General features: G+C 42.1%; 2 protein-coding genes across 3 annotated transcripts in view; both read right to left on the reverse strand.

Moving 5' to 3' along the window:
• The window catches only part of LOC139007426 (uncharacterized protein C3orf20-like), a 54,939-nt gene extending 48,476 nt beyond the window's left edge, over positions 1-6,463 (reverse strand). Inside the window, exon 1 of the mRNA XM_070410849.1 lies at positions 6,320-6,463. Within this exon, the coding sequence (XP_070266950.1) occupies positions 6,320-6,411 (92 nt within the window). The 5' untranslated portion in view covers positions 6,412-6,463. The remainder of the gene's footprint in view (positions 1-6,319) is intronic.
• Positions 6,464-7,377: 914 nt separating this feature from the next.
• LOC139007427 (uncharacterized) overlaps positions 7,378-21,915 on the reverse strand; it is a 44,885-nt gene continuing 30,347 nt past the window's right edge. For both annotated transcript variants that reach the window (XM_070410851.1, XM_070410850.1), the window contains 3 exons: positions 21,437-21,535; positions 18,813-18,912; positions 7,378-7,665 (listed from right to left, as the gene is read on the reverse strand). In XM_070410851.1, coding sequence (XP_070266952.1) covers positions 7,437-7,665; positions 18,813-18,912; positions 21,437-21,535 — 428 coding nt within the window. In that variant the 3' untranslated portion in view covers positions 7,378-7,436. The remainder of the gene's footprint in view (positions 7,666-18,812; positions 18,913-21,436; positions 21,536-21,915) is intronic.

A 21,915-nucleotide genomic window follows, 5' to 3' on the forward strand; every position in this document is an offset into this window, starting at 1 on the left:
TTAAAATCCTGTCTGTCCCAGCCTCTCCATCTACCCATTTTCAATAGCCTGACACAAATATTCCTAAAAGCTCTTGATCACTCATTATTCAATTATTCAAGTATTTAATAAGCACTCACTCTATACTGGGCACGTTATTATGTTGGGGGTAGAGCAGTAAACAAGACAGATGTGGTCTCTCCTATAAAGGAGCTCACATTCTAGTTGCACAGACCCAGTAAAGGGACATTTAATTTTGAATTAAGATTAGTACTGAGAATAAATAAATAAAGTCATCACTAGAGTAATAGAAAGGAGAGGATGGAACTTAGACTGTTCTCACAGGGGCTACTTGCTTCTCCGGAGGACAGAACAAAAGCCTTCCTTCCTAACTGCAGGGTCTCCACACACCTCAGTGTCCACACTTTGCTGCTACTCTTTGTACCATTTCCGGTAGAATCTCCGTATCTTGCTCTTGGGAGTGCATTATAGGTGAGCATGAAATGTAAAGTATCCTATCTAATAATAGACAAACATAGTAATTAATCGTACCTCCAACACGCTTCCCATTGGCTAATCAGGGCGATATGCAAATTAACTGCCAACTAAGATGGCGGCTGGCAGCCAGGCAGCTGAAGCAAACGGGAGGCTTGCTTGCTCCAGTGAGAAGCCAAGGTTCCCCGCCTGCCACCGCCCAGCTCTGAGCTGCACTCTAAGCAACTATGTTGCAAATATAGAAGCTAAACAATCCCCAGAAACCTGCTTTCAGCCAGCTGGGCCTCAGAGGTAGAGTTGCAACAGTGTTTCAATTATAGAAGCTAAACAAAACTCAGATACCTGCTTTCAGCAGCCGAGGTCTCAGAGCTGGAGCCAAGCCTCAGAGCTAAAGCCAGCTCTCAGCTCCAGTGACAGCCATAGAAGGTAAATAAATCCCAGAATAGAAAAGAAAGAAAAAAAGGAGAGGTTGGGAGCTTCATTCACCCACCAGCCTGAAAATGGCCCTCAGCCCCTCGCCCAGACTGGCCAGGCACCTCAGTGGGGACCCCACCCTGAAGGGGGTGTGACCAGCTGCAAACAACCATCATCCCCTCATCTAAGATGGCCAGGCACCCAAGCGAGACCCCCACCCTGATCCGGGACACCCTTCAGGGCAAACCAGCCGGCCCCCACCCGTGCACCAGGCCTCTTATCTATATAGTAACGGTAATATGCAAACTGACCCTAACAGCAGAAGAACTGGGAATGACTGGTCACTATGACACACACTGACCACCAGGGGGCAGACGCTCAATGCAGGAGCTGCCCTCTGGTGGTCAGTGTGCTCTCACAGCAGGGAGCTCTGCTCAGCCACAAGCCAGGCTGGTGGCTACCAGTACAGCAGTGGTAGTGGGAGCCTCTCCTGCCTCCTCAGCAGTGCTAAGGATATCCAACTGCAGCTTAGGTCTGCTCCCTACTGGCAAGTGGGCATCCCCCGAGGGCTGCTGGGCTGCCAGAGGGATGTCTGATTACCACCAGCTTAGGCCCAATCCCCCGGGGAGCAGGCCTAAGCCAGCAAGTGGTCACCCCCGAGGGGTCCCAGACTGCGAGAGGGCACAGGCCGGGCTGAGGGATCCCCTACCCCCGAGTGCACAAATTTTTGTGCACCGGGCCTGTAGTTTATTTAAATAAAAAGAAAACCTCTAGCCGAAACCGGTTTGGCTCAGTGGATAGAGCGTCGGCCTGCGGACTGAAAGGTCCCAGGTTCGATTCCGGTCAAGGGCATGTACCTGGGTTGCGGGCACATCCCCAGTAGGAGATGTGCAGGAGGCAGCTGATCGATGTTTCTCTGTCATCGATGTTTCTAACTCTCTATATCTCTTCCTTCCTCTCTGTAAAAAATCAATAAAATATATTTAAAAAAAAAAAAAAAAAAGAAAACCTCTAAATTGGTCATTGAATTACCTCCCTGCAACTTTAGAGTTTGTGACATTTCTTGACCTTGCTAGCTCTTTCATTAGATCTGTGCAAGATTTAGACATCTGGTTAAGGGTTTTAAGCAGACGCAACTATGAACCTCAGGAACTGTATCACTTTTACTGTCAGTCATATTAAAACTGTTTCTTGCCCTAACCGGTTTGGCTCAATGGATAGAGCGTCAGCCTGCGGACTCAAGGGTCCCAGGTTCGATTCCGGTCAAGGACATGTACCTTGGTTGCAGGCACATCCCCAGTGGGGGGTGTGCAGGAGGCAGCTGATCAATGTTTCTCTCTCATTGATGGTTCTAACTCTCTATCCCTCTCCCTTCCTCTCTGTAAAAAATCAATAAAATATATATTTTAAAAAAATATATTAAAAAAACAACAAAAAAACCCCTGTTTCTTACCTCAAGTACATGACCCACAAGGATATGAACTAATGACGAAAAACTGTTTTTGTACACTGTACATCCTTAATATTTTTACATGTATCAGATAGGGATGCTCCTTATCTTCCTTTGTACAGACAGCTGAAATAAAGCACTGTGTCAATCTGCTATTTCAAAAAAAATTTTTAAAAAAAGTGGTTAGAAAAGGTTTTATTGGAAAACAGTCTGCAAGTTTCTCAAAAAGTAAAAAATAAAATAAAATAGTTACCATATGACCCAGCAACTCCACTCATAGGTATTTACCAAAGAGAAATGAAAACATATGTCAACATAAAACTTATACATGAATGTTCACAACAACATTATTCATAGAAGCCAAAAAGTAGAAACAACACAAATGTTCATCAACAGATGAATGGAGAAACAAAAGGTGGTATAGCCACACAATGGAATATTATTTGGCCATAAAAAAGAACTAAGTGCTAATACATGCTACAACATAGATGGACCATGAAAACTTTATGCTAAGTGAAAAAAGCTAGTCACAAAAGACCACATATTATATTATTTCATTTATAGGAAATATCTGGAATAGACGAATCTATAGGGGCAGAAAGTAAATTAGTAGTTGTCTAGGGTTGTAGGTGAGGGATTGGAATAATGAGTGACTGTTAATTGGTTCACAAAGTGTGGGATTCTGTACAATATTAAAGAGCAGAAATCACAAAAGCTATAAAAATACAGACTTCAGAGTGTCTGAGCTTTATGAGCAGAAGATAAAAGGGAGAGACCTAAGATAAAAGGGAGTGATCAATCCAGGTTGTACCAACACAGGATATAGAAAAGAATTACAGGATGACATAGACTTCCAGGTGAGAGTATAAGAATATCTAGACCAAAACCAGGAGAAAGAAGAGAATCAAGCCTTGTGAGTTTTCATCGAAACCTTTAAAAGGAGGGATTGGTGGTTAACAGATGAATTCTAGCGTGAACCATCTTATATGTGTTTATACTTCTTAAATTCTACTATAATTGGGCAAAATAGAATTGGGGATGGAGAGAGGCAAAGGTGGGAGGGAGAAAGAGAGAGAGAGAGAGTAGTAATAATTTAGATTCAGGTGTTGCCCTTGTGATAAAATGCAAAAAGATAAATAAATAAATAAATAAATAAATAAATAATGGCTGCAATAGTTTGCAGCTTCTCCCATAAAGAGTAAGAGTATTTTCTCCATCTCCTGATTTGGCCATGTGACTTGCTTTGATCAGTGAATCATTAGCAAACGCGATGTCCGGAGAGGCTGGAAAAGTGCTTATGCACTGGGATTCATCTTCACTATTGTTGCTTTTAGAACTCAGCCGCCATGTGAAGAAACCTGAGCAAGCTTGCCAGATACTGGAGACATATGCCCCAGTTGCCCTGTTGCTCTAGTCAAGTGATAGATATGTCTAACCCCAAAGCCCATATTCATAATCAAAGCATCACCATCACCACCACCACCACCACCACCACCACCATCATCATTATAGCATCTACTCTTATTATTATTCATGTAGTATATACTCTCTCTCAACATGTTAAGGGTTGGAAAGAGAAAAGAGCACATCACAATTAGAGTCTGAAAACTAACCAATGCTTTTCTCTATAATGGGGCTTTGGTAAAGGTATATATCTTCTTTGAACCTCAGTTTCCTCAAGTGGGAATTAGACCTAACCATGGGGTTCCTGGGAAAAATAAAAACATGGAAAAGTTATCTCTTTAAAAAAAAAAAGATTTCAGAGAGGAAGAGAGAGGGAAAGAGATAGAAACATCAATGATGAGAGAGAATCATTGATTGTCTACCTCCTGCATGCCTCCCTCACCCCACACCCTCCACTGGAGATCAAGCCCGCAACCTGAGCATGTGCCCTGACCAGGAATTGATCTGTGACCTCCTGGCACATAGGTCAATGCTCAATCACTGAGACATGATGGCCAGGCAAAAAGTTATCTCTTGACTTTTTTTTTAAAAAAAGGGCTTTCTTGACTTAAAGTGATATATATTTGCAATTAATAAAGGGGATATGTTTTAAGCAAGCTCACCAGAAAAGTTTCTAAAGAATCTAACTTTAGCCCTAACCGTTTGGCAGAGTGGATAGAGCATCGGCCTGCGGACTGAAGGGTCCCAGGTTCAATTCCAGTCAAGAGCATGTACCTTGGCTGCAGGCACATCCCCAGTAAGGGGTGTGCAGGAGGCAGCGGATCGATGTTTCTGTCTCATCAATGTTTCTAACTCTCTATCCTTTTCCCTTCCTCTCTGTAAAAAAATCAATAAAATAAAATATATTTGAGGAAAAAAAAAGAGTCTAACTTTAACAATCCCTTAAAAATCAAGTAAAATATATTTGTTCTTCATAAAAGAAATTGTTACTTTTCCACCTTGTCTGTAGTGTCACAGAATAAGATGTTAAAGTTAAAATGCCATAAAAACTACATAGTGTTTCCGACTCTTTCAAAACTGTTCAACTACTAGGGTTGGGAGAGGAAAGTATGTGCTTTCTCAGCCTTTGAAATGCTTCCTGATTCTGTCATCTTCTTTTCATCTCAACATCAAAGTTGGGAAAAGCTCTTCCCCACCAAGGACAGGTGTATACATGCCACTCACTGAGGCACTTTGCTGCCCCATTAATCTGTCTCTTTTCTATTTGCATCTTGAGAATCAAGCATCAGCCTTTTATTTCTCTTAGCTTTTTGCTGACCTGCACTTTCTCAGCTGGCAAGCTGTTGACATATTTTGACAGGTGATTTGGCTCATAAAAACAGCCAACGAAAGGAATCAGGGAGAAGGGGCTTCACCAGAAGCATGGTCAGTGTATATGAAGTGCTGAAAATGGCGGAAACACACAAACACATATTTATTAGCTGGTTAAGAAAAAAGAAGGGAGTTCCTTGCTTTCTGGATGACCTAACTCCCAACTCCCAGAGTCTTCTAACCAAGAGAAGTCAAAACAAGGGTACGGGAAAAATATGTGTTTGGGACATTCAAAAATTCAAATTCAGCAAATAGGTGAATTTGAAAATTTTAAAATTTCCAAGTATTTACACTGTTCATGTACATGACATTTTTAATGGGAATGTTAGGTAACTCAAACCACCAAGAAATTCTGCTACCCTCACAGAGGCCGCTGGTGAACAGTGTATGAAAGTCAAGGAAAAGAGAAAATTCCCCAGTTGGCTCAAATAAAAAGATAAGCATGGAACAGACTGTGGAATTTCAGAGGGAAGGTGGGGGAGGGTGGGTAAGTGGGAAGAGATCAACCAAAGAACTTGTACGCATATATGCATAACCCATGGACACAGACAATAGGGTGGTGAAGGGCAGTGGGGATGGGGGCGGAACTAGAAGAGGTCAATGGGGGGAGGGGGGCAAGGGGATATATGTAATACTTTCAACAATAAAGATTTAAAAAAAATAAAAAGCCAAAATAAACTCACAGACACAAGACAAAGTAGAGAACAATATTCAGAGAAGGCAGGGTTTCAAAACTAGAGGAGACCACCAGATCATACCCCTAAGAAATTTGCAGAAATTTTGAGGAGGACAAGCAACATTTAATGGGGTGTGAAATGGGAGTCCTGTTAGTGTATCTAGTTCTTAAGGGGTCAGACATGCCCAGCTGACACCTGGCTCACCCATTAACAGCCTCCCTGTTTTAGCTCCCAACCTGTGCATTCTTGGGGGTCTTGCATTCATATAGGTCCCCCTGTTCTTAAGAGTCATAGCATCTTTTCATGGATGGCTCAATTGGATTCAACGTCTTTTGGCTTGTTCTGATTTGCAAGTTCATACATGGAACAGTCATGAACACATGTGTATGTTTCATTTTCCTTACCAGTTTTCCCAATTAGATTGACCACCTAAAAGATTGCTTTCCCACCCTCCCCTTTGTTAGGATTTAGCTCTTTCTCTACCCCTTAGCTTACCCACAAGTTCTAGTTTGTCTGGAGTCTCACGTACCCCTTAGGAAAAGAAATACTACCACATCCAAAAGGTGTAAAGGTCCCAAGGATAACTTGATCTGGCAAGTCACTGAATATGTTGGTGTACATGCCACCCCAAGGGAGGGCAGAATAGCTTTGACAGACAGCTACACGGCCAGACGGATAGATAAAATCAAGGTTAAGGAACTGATATTGATAATAATAATTATAATAATTATAATTAATAATAATGATAATAATAATTCTTATATAGAATGCCATTAATTCTTAGTCAATTATTTCAATTAGCTATTTACAGATAACACAACAGAAGTCCAGAGAGGGTGACTCAATTCCCCATAGTCACTGAGCATGATAGTGTCAGGCTAGCACACTGGTTCCCTGACTCCCAGTTGCATGTTCCTACCATACACTCAATTACCTGCACCCTCATTTTAGCCCTGAATTCTTTGAAATCAACCATGTGAGTAACAACAGGTAAGTCTGGTCAGACTGGTCCAGTTAATGGCAAAGTTGCTGAAAACCAAAGTTGCCCGTTGGTATCCAGCATTGCAGGGTGTGGTCATTCCAGCACACAGCAGGAGGACAGGATCTCCCCACCAATGTCTATGGACAGACAGGAGCAAAGGAAGGCTAAGGGATAATTGCGGATATGTGAACAATTTAAAAAACCTAGCTGTACCAACCTCTATAAAACTATGATGGACTCTTGAGGTCTATTTCATTTTGGATTTGTAAGAATTTATTACAAATGCCCTCTTCTCTTTAAATTGGATTTTCTAGATGTTAAATCCCCATGTCATCCTCTCTACTAATCAGAAAATGCAAGGAAAACTCATTTTCTCAGAAACACATGAACACTCAGGTGCTTAACAAAATGTCTGGTTATAACCAGAGGTTTTCTCAAATAGAAGTAAAGTTTGTGAACTGGAGAATTTGTCTCAACCTCTTTGACTTCTGCTCCCCCAGCATGAGGGAATGCGGACCCCTGGGAGAAAGGGACTGAATAAGCACAAGACATCAGACGTCCTTTTTGGAAATTTCTGATGATACAGAAACAACCCACCTGTCAGCCTCTTCTACCATTCCTGGCCCCCTCCATCCTTCTTTCCCTTTGGAATTTCACAAGGATATTAAATCATGGAGGAACCGTCTATCAAGGCGTAATGGAACTTTTTCATCGCGGGGTCATCCTGTTGGACTGCTGGCATCTGAGGCTTCCCCTTCAGCAGCTCCAGCCAGAAATATTGAGAACCGAGGGGACTGTTGTCCACCTCTGCCTCCGGTTTAGGATCATTATAGTGGCGCAGAATAAGTTGTTTGTTGAATCCCTCTTTCTTCAGCTTGGCTGCTTCTGTTTTGCTGTTCAAAAGAAAAGAATTTGAGACTTGGCTAATTGCTTGGTTTTATCAAAGGCTGGAGGATGGCCAATGGCTGTTCTAATGGGCTTTTTTATTTTTATTACTCACCTGAGGATATGTTCATTAATGAGAGAGAGAGAGAAACATCTCTCAGTTGCCTCTGCTCAGACCAGAGATGGGACCTGTAATCTAGGTATGTGCCCTGATTGGAAATTGAACCCACAACCTTTTGGTGTTTGGGACAATGCTCCAACCAAGGGAGTCACCCAGCCAGTGTTTAATGGGCTTCTTTTAAATCAAGGCATCTGGATTTTGAAATCCTTAGCTGAGCATTTAAGGAGTGCCTGCCATTTTTAAAGAGTTCATTGAGCACCCACTGTGTGTGAAGCACTATACCAGAGGCTGTAGGAACTGCAGGACTAGTAAGTAGCCTTTGTCCCCATAGGAGCAGTATGACACAGCACAGGCTTTGGATGAGAACTGAGATGAATCCTGGCACTGCCACTTGGGACCATAGAAAGTAAGCCAAGTACTAAACTATGAGCCTTGGTTTCTTCATCTGTAAAATATGGATAGCAATACCTCTCAGAATTGTAAGGAATCTCTGGTTAATGCACGGACCTCAGTATTTAGCATGCACTCTATAAATATTAGTTGTTTTCATTACATTTTAGTGGGGATTATACACATACATGTTTATTAATAATAAGGTGATAAAGAGGAAGATTAGGTAAATACGAAACAACCTCGCTTTTAGGTTTTAGACTAGACCCTGAAATTAAGGTAGCCTCTTAGAACATTCATTTAACCATCCACAAATATTCACTAGGTGTCTTCCACAGGCAAAATTCATGAGAAAGATGCTATCTATTTCCATTCTAAAGAGAGCGCCCAAGTTACGCAGCTGCATGGGAAAGCCAGGCTTCAGTGTATGCATATTCACTCCAAACTCTCTACTCAAATCTCTCCACTTCACAATACTATTTCCCACATTCCTAGTGTCGGAGCTGTGGGCACAATATGAAATGCAGACCCGCCAGGGCTCTGTATCTGAGGGTCAGTCATGAAGCAGACCTTACTAGTTCTTACCCAGCTTCCTACACACTCGTGTACCCAAGTAGCAGGTAGTTGTTGGCAACATGCCAGTAGAAGCCTCCAGAGTCAGGCTGCCAAAGCAGAGGTCATACACTAAAGAGACAGTCTTAGTTCTCTTGGAGACCAACACCACCTGCTTAATAGCCACATGGGCTTCTGGCTTGCTTTTACTCAGTAATCCCAGCACCAAAAGTGGGCTGCTGGGCTTCTCTATTATTAAGATAGAATATGGGCATTCAATATGGGAGATCCATGATCAACACTAGAGAATTATCAGAAGTGTCAGGAATGTAACTAGGGGAAGGAGGAGCCACCTTCCCAGAGAAGAGTAAGCAGTTTGGACATTTCTAACAGCATCATAGAGTGGAACTCAAGACACACAAACAAGCCCTAGCTGGTTTGGTTTAGTGGATAGAGCATTGGCCCCCAGACTGAAGGGTCCATGGTTCGATTCAGGTCAAGGGCACATAGGACAGTTGCAGGCTCCATCCCCGGCCCGGTGGTGGGCATGCAGGAGGCAACCAATCGATGTGTCTCTCTCACATTGATGTTTGATGTTCTCTCTCTGTTTTAACCCCTCCCTTCCACTCTCTCTAAAAATCAATGGAAAAATATCCTTTGGGTGAGAATTGAGCAAAATAAAAAATAAACAAAATAAATAAAAAACCCAAACACACAAACAAGCAAATCTCAGTAACAACATAAAAGAATGTATAAGGCTGCTCTCAGCAAGTCCTTTCAGATTTAGAGCAGATTCAAACATGAATCCTTGATGTTTTTATCTTAAGCTGCACTTGAAAATTCCTGAAATTGAGCTGGCATATCTCAAGGAGGGTCTTGGAATATTTGGAAGATATAGTCTGAATACATGCACTTATCAGTTGAGTACGAGATCTGGGGTGTGGGAAGAGTTATGGTGAAAGAAGAGTTTTTAAAGGTTTAAAAATAAGTAATTGAAAATAATACAGCTGATTAATAAAAGGCGGGAAAGGTACAACAGCCACACCATTGTTGAGCACTGGGAGTGGGCATCCCAGCAATCATCAAGAGTCACTGGTTCTTCCAAGATGCAGGAGGGCATGCTTCCCAGTGAGCCTTGCGGGGAAGGAACCAGAGCCAGGAGGGTGGGCAAGGACCAAATCTGCCACTTTGTAGTTGGAAAATGGAAATGCTTAATGAACAACAGCTTTCTCTCTTTCCCCCTTTGTCTCTTCTCTTGCTTTCCTCCTCCTGCTGCTCCTTCCTTTCTTTCCCATATTCTCATGAAAACATATCCCACTGTCAAAAATGAGGGGAGTGGGCAAAATTATCGAAACAATATGACAAAAGCAAAGCACTTATAGATTGCCATTCTTTCCCACACCGAAACATGCATGCCTCTCCATTGATAAGCATCAATGGTACAATATCAGTTTAACAACACACAATTATAATCCACTGGAAACACGAGTCTAATTACTATTCTCCAAGCCTAATCTTGGCCTTTCATTCAATGCCTAAACATGATTTTATTTTTCTGTGACTCTCCACAAATGAATCTTTTGGATTATTCTTACAAGAAAGGTAAGAATGCCACTAAAGTGTAAATACCTATAATCATTGGGAGAAAAAAGGCACACTCCACATCCTTACCAATAAGACTAAAAATTAAGATAAAAAAGCTCCAGTGCAAAAAAACCCAACGCAAAATCTCTTGCATTCTATAAATGCCACATTACTTAAATAGTCAGAGTGGGCAGCTGTAATTCAGGAAAGTTCCCCTTTACCCTTTTAAAAGCAGTGCTTCCTTTTCTAAAGCGTCTTTTAGTCATTGCTTTAAGACTAATCAGCTTCCCATGCCAGCAAAGAGCCTCTTTTCTGCTTTTTCTCAAAATGTTGGCAGTGGCCATGGTCTTACTCTCTTCTTGCTTAAGGACCAGAAGTTGGCCTCTGGTTTTTCCAACAGGTGATGATTACCACCACCAAGTTGATTAATTCAAAAAAGCAGTCCTGCCGAAACCGGTTTGGCTCAGTGGATAGAGCGTTGGCCTGCGGACTGAGGGGTCCCGGGTTCGATTCCGGTCAAGGGCATGTACCTGGGTTGCGGGCACATCCCCAGTAGGAGATGTGCAGGAGGCAGCTGATCGATGTTTCTCTCTCATCGATATTTCTAACTCTCTATCTCTCTCCTTTCCTCTCTGTAAAAAATCAATAAAATATATTTAAAAAAAAAAAAAAGCAGTCCTAACACTTGCACATTTCTCAAAAGTTTCAGGTGATGGTCATCCCCAGGAAAAGTCATTGCTAGGACTTAAGGACACAGTCCTTCTCTAAGTCAGATGTTACCCAATTATGCCAGCCTTCTGGTATTTATACCACTCTAAGACAGAAGCTGGAACAGAAAGGGAACTATATCTCAAATTACCTCAAATCTCATAGGCCTAAGAGTCTAATAGTAAGCTAAATTCCTTACGGTGGGGGCATCCACTGAATGTAAGAATTGAAGAAATGTTTGGAGAATACCTATTACCATTTTACAGATGAAGAAGCCAAAGTACAGAAAAAGGAATAATTGCTAAATAATAGTTACTGTTTAATGAGCATTTACTATAGCATATTTTTTTTATCCACACCTGAGGATATTTTTCTATTGATTTTTAGAGAGGGAAAGACAGATAAATATTGATGTGAGAGAAACACATCAATTGGTTGCCTCCAGCATGTGCCCTGACCAGGGCCCAGGTTGGGGAGCAGCCTGCAACTGAGGTACGTGCCCTTGACTGGAATCAAACCCTGAACCCTTCAGTCTGCAGATCAATGTTCTATATACTGAGCCAAACTGACTAGGGCTTTCCTATAGTATTTAGCTGTATTATTTCATTTTATGTTTTCAACAATCCTATGTGGCAGATTCTAGTAGGATCCCTGTTTTATATGAGAAAAGGAAGCTAAGTACCCCAAATCCCATGGTTGGTAAATGGGAGCATGAAAACTGTGTAGACTCCAATCTTGGCTCTAGACCTTCACAGACACTGATCCTTGTACTCTGGTCACACAGCTAAGGAATGACAGGGTCAGGGTTCCCAGGGTAGTGCTTTTGCATCACCAGGCTCTACCAGTGAATATGAGTAAAATCAGAGCACTTAGAGCTTCACCAGGTAAGGCCCAGAGATCTGACTCAGGCTCAGACAAAAGGTCTAGGTAGACCTGTCTGGAGAATGTGCCTTGGGATCTGGTCTAGAATGGGAGGGTTCACTATGTTTGTTAGACCGGACTTCCTGTGATAAATCCAGAGTCTATATCAGTGTGGACTGCCACTGGGGTTAGAAAAAACTCTTTCTTTCTGCCTTTAATTTTCTTTGGATCTGACTTGATATTAAACATCTATAACGTCTGGGTAGCAAGTGTGGTAGAAATGTGGTAGGGTAAAAAGGCTGACAGTTCTGATTTGCCTAAAAATGCATTTCATCCAGCAAGCATACATTTAATCTCCATTGGTATCTCTAGCCCTGGTAACCAGGGGATGTTAGGATTCAGCTGCTTTGCTTGCAGAAATGTTTTATAATGCACAAAATGTAAAATTACCTGTATTCTTTTTAAAGCTTGGATTTTGTATATGACAGATCCTTTGGGAACTAATTCTACCGGCTTCAGCAATTCTCATTGTTAAAAACAAACAAACAGAAACACTACTCTCTTGCCATGGATGATTTGGCTCAGTGGATGGAGCATTGGCCTGCAGACTGAAAGGTCCTGGGTTCGTTTCTGGCTAAGGGCACATGCCCGGATAGTGGGCTCGATCCCCAATGTGGGGCATGCAGGGGGCAGCCGATCAATGATTCTCTCTTCCTCTCTGAAATCAATAAAAACATGTTTAAAAAAAACACACACTTCCAGTCCCTTGACGTTATTACTATGGGTCATACATAAAAGCACTTAACTCACCCCTGCTTCTTGTGTGCCAGCTAAATTCTCCTCCTCCATCTACACTGACTAGCTATCTCTACTTGGTTCAACCCACTGTTTCAAGAAACCATCTGAAGGTATTGGGTTATTATTTAAAATGCTTTCTATTTGCTTAGTGTGTTAGTGTCCACAAAGCATGTTTATATATATTGGGTTGCTTTAAGCTTCATAACAGCCTGCTATGGTAAGTAGAAGACATCTTATTATTCTTACATGACTAAAGAAACAGAGGTTCAGGGAGTCCACATACTTACATAAGATCCCATGCCTCTTGACTAATGAACCTGGATATTCTGACTCCAAGTTTGTCTTATTTTTTCCTTTATTTTTCAGAACAATTATATGTAAATAGCAAAACTGAGTGGGAAGTACAGAGAGTTCACAGGTATACCTCCTGAACATTTGGTTTTCTTTTCCTTAAAATATGCTGCCTGACTCACATTACTTTGAGGCCTTTATAAACTTGGAAAACTAATTCTATGTTCACCTGAAAGAACACATTTGTGAAAACTGGCTAAGACACTTTGATGTAGAAAGAGTAACAAGAGGAATTTTGCTGTATTAGATATTAAGATAATAATAATTAACATTTATTGAGTACTTTGGGGGGCTAGTAATATTTATAGCAATCGTAAAAGATAGCTACTATGACTATCCCCATTTCACAGTTGAGGAAAGTGAGCAAAGAGAAGTTAATTGACTTTCCCAAAGTCACATGAATGAGTGGACCTGGGATTTTAACCCAAACAGTTGGGTTTCAAGGCTCTTTCTAAGACCATACTCTGCCTCTGATATTTTATAATCTGAATAATTAAAATAGCTGAAAACTTCATAGGCAGGTTAATGGAATAGAACAGAAAGCTCAAAGGCAAACCCTAATGTATATAAGACTGAAGATGTAATTAAGTTGAAAATTCAAATCAGTGGATAACAGAGAATATATTTAATACATGGCTCCAGAGAGATAATAATGTTGAGGTTAAATACAGGCTTGGTATTAGACAAACCTAAGCTTATATAACAGTTCACCCACTTAACTAGCTCTCTGACCTTGGCCTAACAACAGCAACTTACTCATGGAAGCATATAAATTGCTTCATGTAGTGCTTTACACAAAACAAGCACTCAATAAACATTGGCTGTTAGTATTAGCACCCAATAAATACCAGCTATCATTATTTTTGGCATCAGAGGAATAAAGCTAGAATCTTATCCCCTCACACCACACACAACAAAATGTCCAGCTAAATGTAGAAAAAAGAAATAAAAAGTAGGGTAGGTCTACCTAATCTCAGAATGAGAAAAGACTTTCCACTTATAAAACAATGGGGAAGCCCAGCCGGTGTGGTTCAGTGGTTGAGTGTTGACCTATGAACCAGGAGGTCACGGTTCAATTCCCTGGTCAAGGGAAATGCCCAGGTTTCGGGCTTAATCCCCAGTAGGGAGCATGCAAGAGGCATCGGATTAATGATTCTCTCTCATCATTGATGTTTCTATCTCTCTCTTCCTCTCCCTTCCTCTCTGAAATCAATTAAAAATATATATATTTAAAAAAAATTTTTTAAACCTTAAAAAATAGGGAAAAATCTTAAAACAAAACATAGATAATTATACAATAAGAAAAGTTAAAACACTGATATCTTAATCATAAAATTAAAAGGAGCCCTAACCAGCTTGGCTCAGTGGATAGAGTGTCAACCTGCAGACTCAAGGGTCCCAGGTTTGATTCCGGTCAAGGGCATGTACCTTGGTTGCGGACACATCCCCAGTAGGGAGTGTGCAGGAGGCAGCTGATCTATGCTGCTTTCTCATCAATGTTTCTAACTCTCTATCTCTCTCCCTTCCTCTCTGTAAAAAATCAATAAAATATATTTTTTTAAAAATTAAAAGGAAATAAAATGGAGAAATGAATATTTATCACAAATAACAAAAGATTAATATACTTAATACTTTAAAATCTTAAATGAACAGGTAAGAAAGACTCTAAAATCCATAGGGAGAAAAGGTACAGAGATTAGGAACACCTGGTTCACAGAAGAAATATTTTTAAATATCAAAAAATACTTAGAGCCCTAACCAGTTGGCTCAGTGGATAGAGCGTCAGCCTGCAGACTGAAGGGTCCCAGGTTCGATTCCAGTAAAGGGCATGTGCCTTGGTTGCGGGCACATCCCCGGTGGGGGGTGAGCAGGAGGCAACTGATCGATGTTTCTCTCTCATTAATGTTTCGAACTCTCTATCCCTCTCCCTTCCTCTCTGTGAAAAATCAATAAAAAATATATTTTAAAAATACTTAGAGGGGAAACCAAGATGGCAGCGTAGGGAGTAGACCTGTGCGTGCTGCCCTCTCACAGCATCATTGAAACTACCAACTATGAGGCAAACAACCACCACTCAGAATCATGGGGAAGTTGGCCCAGTGGGAGATCTACAACTGGAAGAAAAGAAAGAAGCGCAGTGAGACTGAGTGGGAGCTATGGAGGCGCCAAAAACAGAGGTACACAGTCACGTGCCAGGCGGGCTGCAACTGGATGCGCGGTGTTTTTTTTTTCAGTTGGAAGCGGTTACAAACCCTTGAATCCTCTGGGCTTGCTCAGGGCGGGTCTCTGAGGCCCCAGATCCCACGGAGAGAGGCAGCACGGCCTTGCAGCGGTCAGAAAGAGAGGGAAGCCCTGACGTGCGGCTGCTCACCGGCACTGGGGGACTCGAAGTCCTGGTGTCCTGGAGAGGCAAGGGGCTGCAGTGACGCCGCCATTGCTATCTGCTCTGCGCTGGTGAATCCCTGAGACCCCGCCCTACTCAATTTACATCCCCATCCGGGCTATGCCAGAGGCACAAGAGGAAACGCCTGTGCTTTTACAAACTCTCAAATCCACTGAGCTGGTTTGGGCGGGATCATGAGGCACAGACCCTACGGGGAGAGATGGCATGGCCTTGCAGCCGTCAGAAAGCGAGGGAGGCTCTGTCGCACAGCTGCTCGCTGGCACTAGGGCACGTGAAGCCCTGGTGGCCCAATGAGGCGAGGGGCCGCGGAGACGCAGCCAGTGCTATTTGCTCCGCCATGGCGACTCCCTGAGACCCAGCCCTAATCAATTTACATCCCCATCCAAGCTGTGCCAGGTGCACAAAAAGACCCACCTGCACTTTTGCAGCCTAACCCAACAAATTGCAGACTTCAACTGCTCGCACCCATGGGAGACACACTCAAGAAGCAGACCCAGGAGAACCAAGATGGCGGCATAAGGAAGAGACCTGTGCGTGCTGCCTCCCACAACAACATCGAAACTACCAACTATAGGACAAACAGCTATCATACGGAACCATGGGAAAGTTGGCCCAGTGGAAGCTCTACAACTGGAAGGAAAGAAAGAACATTGAGACTGAGTAGGATGTGCAGAGACACCAAGTACAGAGCCCAACCCAACAAACTGCAGATTTCAACTCCTCACATAGAAAGAAGAGCATTGAGACTGAGTAGGATGTGCAGAGTCACCAAGTACAGAGCCCAACCCAGCAGGCTGCAGATTTCAGCTCCTCACATCCGGGAGGGACGCACTCGGGGGGCGGAGTTGGGTTTGGGGCAGGCCGGGGTTGGGCCCGGCTGGGCCAGTGATATGGAACCGCTGTACCAGCAGGCACACAAACATGCCCACCAGTCCCAGTCTCGCGTGGGACGCTGGGGGACGGCAGACGGGCAGTCTGTGCACTTGGTGGAGGGTGTGGTCCAAGCAGGCGTGCTGGATGTTCAGCCACCAGGAACACCTGGAGATTTTGTCTGGTGGGGAGCTGCCCGGCAGGGGACAGAGGGCCAAACTTTGTGTTTCCCCAGTGAGGCTGGGACAGCCCCGGTGAGATCGGGACGGCCCTAGTGAGGTCGGGATGGCCCCACTGAGGTCGAAACAGCCCCAGTGAGGCCGGGACGGCCCCGGTGAGGTCGGGACGGCCCCGGTGAGGTTGAAACGGCACTGGAGAGGTTGAAACAGCCCCGATGAGGTCAGGACGGCCCCAGTGAGGTTGAAACGGCCCTGGTAAGGTAGGGATGGCCCCGGTGAGGTTGAAACGGCCCCGGTGAGGCTGAGACGGCCCCGGTGAGGTTGGGACTGCTGCAGTGAGGCTGGGACAGATAATGGCGACCAGTATAGACTGATGAACAGGGGTAGATGCAGAGGCAGAGCAACACTGAACAGACTGTCAAACTACAGTGGGAAGCCTGGGGAGGGTTTAGGGGGGGAGATTAAGAGATCAACCGAAGGACTTATATGCATGCATACAAGAATAACCAATGGACACAAGACACTGGGGGGTAGGGGCCGGAGGAATGTCAAGGGGGGGAAAAAGGAGAAATATGTAATACTCTTTGTAATACTTTAAGAAATAAAAATTATAAAAAAAAATACTTAGAAAGTTAAACCTCTCCAGTTAGTAAATAGACACTTAAGAGTATTCTTTGTCTATCAATTTATCAAGGTTGAATAACCTTAAGAATTACATTCAGTGCTAAGACTGTTGAGATGGCCTCTCTCACATTACTATAAAGGGCCAGCGGCATGATTTTTCTAGAAAGCAATTTGGCAGTAACTTTCTAGAACTTTAAAAATGTTTATATACTTTAACTAAGTTCCACTTCTAGGAATATAGCTTTAGGAAGGAATCAAAGAAACGAAAAATATTTATGGGACCACTGAACAAATGTAAATATTCAATAATAGGAGTCTAGTTCAAAAAAGCATGAAACATCTATGCAATAGACTTAATTCAAAGCAGCCATGCAAAATCTTATTTCTGAAGAATTTAACAGCATGGGAAAATGCTCATGTTATCAAAGAAAAAGCAGGACAAAATGGGATTCGAAAGATAGTATATAGCTTAACAGATAATATATAAACACGTAAAACACATAGCATTTAAATAGTACTTAACTACATGTATGGGTGTGTATGTGTTTATATATGTAGATAGACAAGGAGAGGTATAGAGCAGCCGTGGGCAAACTACGGCCTGCGGGCCGGATCTGGCCCATTTGAAATGAATAAAACAAAACAAAACAAAAAAGACCTTTTATGTAATGATGTTTACTTTGAATTCATATTAGTTCACACAAACACTCCATCCATGCTTTTGTTGCGGCCCTCCGGTCCAGTTTAAGAACCCATTGTGGCCCTCGAGTCAAAAAGTTTGCCCACCCCTGGGTATAGAGCCTATGTGACCCTGGACAAGTCACCCTATCACCTTGCCTATTGTATTCATAATATGAAAAGATATGTGCACAAACAAACCCTTCTCTTCCAGGTAACTCATGGAAAAGCTGGAGGAAAATATGTCAAAATGGTAAAAAAAGGTATTCCCTTATTGAAAAGTTTGTTTTTTCTTCTTACGCTTTTCTAAATTTTTGAAAAATTTAAATACTAAGAATGTGTTAAAATACATTCCTGCAAACAGTATGTGGTATTTTCACACAGAACTGGAGTAGAAACAAAGTGGGTAGACTTTGCTGTCAGATGCAGCTGGGTTTCAGCCCTGGCTTTGTCTTTGTCTTGCTGCATGACTGAATGAATTGCCACAATCTGTGTCACATTAGTTTCCTTGTCTGTAAAATGGAGATAACTGTACCTCTCTCCTGGCATGGTTTTAAGGAGTATAGTTAACATGTAAAGTGCTTGGTTGACTGTCTAGCACAGAGTATTTTGTCAATGCCTGCTATCGTTATCACCTCCTGATTCTTTTATTTGTCCCCTGTTGATTGTTAACTTGCTGAGATGTTTAGTTTCCAATTTTACATAAAAACAGGGACTGACTTTATGTTTCCTTAGAACAGTATTTTGCTCATAGCTGGCTTTTCTTTCCTTGACTACTTCTTTTCCCCAACACTGTTACACACGATGCTGTACTGGTCATATGATAAGGCTGGTTGAGAAGTCATGTGTCATAGAGTTACCTGGAAGAGACAGGTTTGTGTGTGCATGTATCTTTTCTTCTTATGAATACAATAGGCAAGGTTAATAGGGTGACTTATCCAGGGTCACATAGTCTCTACCCCTCTCCTTGCCTATCTACTGTATCATATGCCTCATAAAAATATATGATTCTGAAGACTGTAGAGGGCTCCCTACATTCGAATTATGGCTTCTTGTAGCTTCTTCACAGCAATATCAAGGACTGTCTTCCATTTCAGAATTTCCAATTTTGTGTGAGGATAGTGAAAGATCCAACCTTTAAAAAAAAAGACATTAACAAAAAAGGGATATTTATTTCAAAATTTACCCCAAGTCAGTACTCACTGGGTAAATCCTGCCCATCAGTCTACCAAAGCCTACTTGAAAAGGGAACCAAAATCCGTTTATATTAAAGTATAAGTAATTATCAGCTTAAGAATTACCTGTCCTCAAGGAGATTTGCTCTAAAATGTGATCAAGACTTTAACTCCAAGGAATTAAACCCCTATGATGACATCTGAAGTATTAGAGGCCTTTCAAGAATCCCTACACACTCTGTAGACCTACAGATGAGGGTCTTCAGTTTCCCCGTCTCAGGAAAGAATCCCGTGTACTGGAGAGGACATTTTATTGGTAGTCTATAGATTTGGGTCCTTTTCCTGACTATCCCACTAATCTGTTTGGGTACTCAACATCTTTAGGCTTCAGACTGCTCATCTGTAAAATGAGAGAACCGAATGACATGATCTCTAAGGCCCCTCAATTCTAATGTTCTCCCCTTGTAAAATTCTACCCTTGTAGTGAACATATGGAAAGATTCACAGATGGCTTGAAGGAATTTGGAAGAGAAAACCTTGCCTTTTCTTTATTCCATCCTGCCAAGTCTAGTCCATTCAATAAACCAGTAAATTACATATGGAAGAAAAATTTAAAAATGAAGATATGAAGGGGGTGGAAGGCATGGAATCTTACCACACAAGCACTGTTACTGTTTTGGTGTAGCTTCTTCCAAATACTGTTTATTCTGTCTTTAGATCTTTTGCCTTAACCACAAACTCTCCAGGTGAAATTTTGAATCAAGACATTGTATCTCTTCTCTGCTTTTGTCCTCACCTCCATTCCCCACCCTACCCCTAAGTTAAGAGCAGGATTTCTTCTCTTCCAAAACAATGGATCTACTTGACTTTTCTTACTTTGAGGTATCACCCCAATCCCATCCCATGGGATTCAAGTTGGGCTGACAATAATACGTTCTAGCAACCCATGAGCCAATGACCCAGGTTTGACCAACAGCATCACTTTATTTCCCAGGAAACCATGATTGGCCATAGGGTGGGCACTTGACTCAAACAGAGCTAATCTGAGTCATTATTTAGAACTGAAACATGGGCCTTGGGTGGGGAGGGGAAGAAGAGCACTTTCTTCCTAAGCTGGAAGCACATGAACCAATGGCTGGCAGTGACCGTCTTTACTATGTGGGGTGAGCCTAACTGTAGAATTCAACCAAGCAGAGGTGGAAAGAACATGGTGAGTCCCACATCCTGCCTTGGACACTGTTCCTGCAACTTTTCCTTTAATCTTCTGAGCTAGCCTCTAAGACATGAGGAAATAATTCTCTTGTTGCTTAAGCGCGTGTGAGTTGGGTTCTTGTGGCTTACTGCCTGAAGATTCCAGGTTCATCCCCCCAGGACCAAGAAAACCATCCTAACTTTAGACTGGAAGGACTGAAGAAGCACCATCACTGGATTCCTTAGGATTATATAATGTAAGTTTTTCTAGCTTCCCACTTTGAGATTTCAATCTCTGACCTTCAATGATAAGGCCTTGCTCCTTGTTCACAGGTTATCTAGTGGGCTGGCCACTGCTTGCCATCTAAATGCTTGCTGGGGGATTTCCAGTCATTGGATTTTACCCACGTATTTGGATTCTTTGACATTTTCATCTAGAATTTTCTCATTACCTTAAGATTTACTTCATTCCTATTTGCTGTTTTGCCATACCTACTGGCTTGTTCTTAGCATATGCACCTGGGTCTAGTTCCTCAATATCTGTCCCACTCCAGTGAGACAGTTCTAGTTTTAAATTTTGATCCCTCAACACATCAAATTCAGAAGTATAAATAGAGAATGGGGGGCTGTGGAAGGAACACTTATCACTAGACACATTATCTAAAAGCAGATCCTTTCAACTATTTTTAAGGTTGTTAGGACTATGATAAAAAGGCCATGAAAAGCATCTCTATAAGATGTATGGCAGTCAGCCTCAACTCCTACTGATTCTCTGAGCTATACAGCTATGTTATGTTTGTGTCCCAAGGAATAATAAGTTTTCCTTTTCCTAACAACCCATATCTTATCCCTTTTATAACTTCATTCAGGTATAGAGAGCATTCTTTCAAGATTTGGGCAACCATAAACTTTCTTGGGCAGTCTCCTTTATAACATGTAAACAATTTAAGAATCTATTTTTGCCTTTAACACAGAAGCCTTGGTTCCAAACCCAGAATGGTAGGTTTTTGTGTTGGAAGGGCCCTGGGTTGCTCTTCTAGGGACATAAATGTCATTGTTATCTAAACTAGTTCCTCAAAATCATGAAGGAAAAACTCATAGGGTACAGGAGTGGAGAAACCAGGAAGAGCTGGGTTAGATGGTGATATCTTTGAAAAGTTTGACTTCAAATCTATGATTGTGGTACTAAGAGGATGTCTGGGAGAAAGGCTTCAAATTCAGTGAATCGAAGTGATTCTCACTCTGGTTGCTCATCAAAATTGACCCTGATTTGGGTAGGTAAAGGGATCTTACCATTTTCTAAACAGATCTTGGATGACAGTGAGAAGTGAATAACAAAAGGTAAATGGCTTTCCTGGAAGATCTGGGAATACTGCTTTTGGCCGACAACATCTAAGGGAAAAAAAGAAGAAGAGGAGAGGGGAAGGAGAAGAAAAAGAGCATTTTGCTAGATTGTCAAAAAAAAAGCCCAATTGTCAATATTTTAATATTTTTATGAAGGTATTAGTTTGGTGAAGGCCAAGGGAGGGAGAGGCAGGGGTGGGTGGAGATGGGCAAAGGGGAAGGGGCAGAAAGGGGGACACCTGCATTAATTTTTTAAATTAAAAATTAAAATTTTTAATTAAAAAAAGAGAAAAGCATAAAAATACACTGGAAGAAAATATTTGCAAAGCACATTTACAACAAAAGACTAATATCTAGAACAGGGGTGGGCAAACTTTTTGACTCGAGGGCCACAATGGGTTCTTAAACTGGACCGGAGGGCCGGAACA

Source organism: Myotis yumanensis, unplaced genomic scaffold, assembly GCF_028538775.1.
Source record: "Myotis yumanensis isolate MYYU_CA2020_CCGP unplaced genomic scaffold, mMyoYum1.0.hap1 SCAF_3, whole genome shotgun sequence".
NCBI lineage: Eukaryota > Metazoa > Chordata > Mammalia > Chiroptera > Vespertilionidae > Myotis > Myotis yumanensis.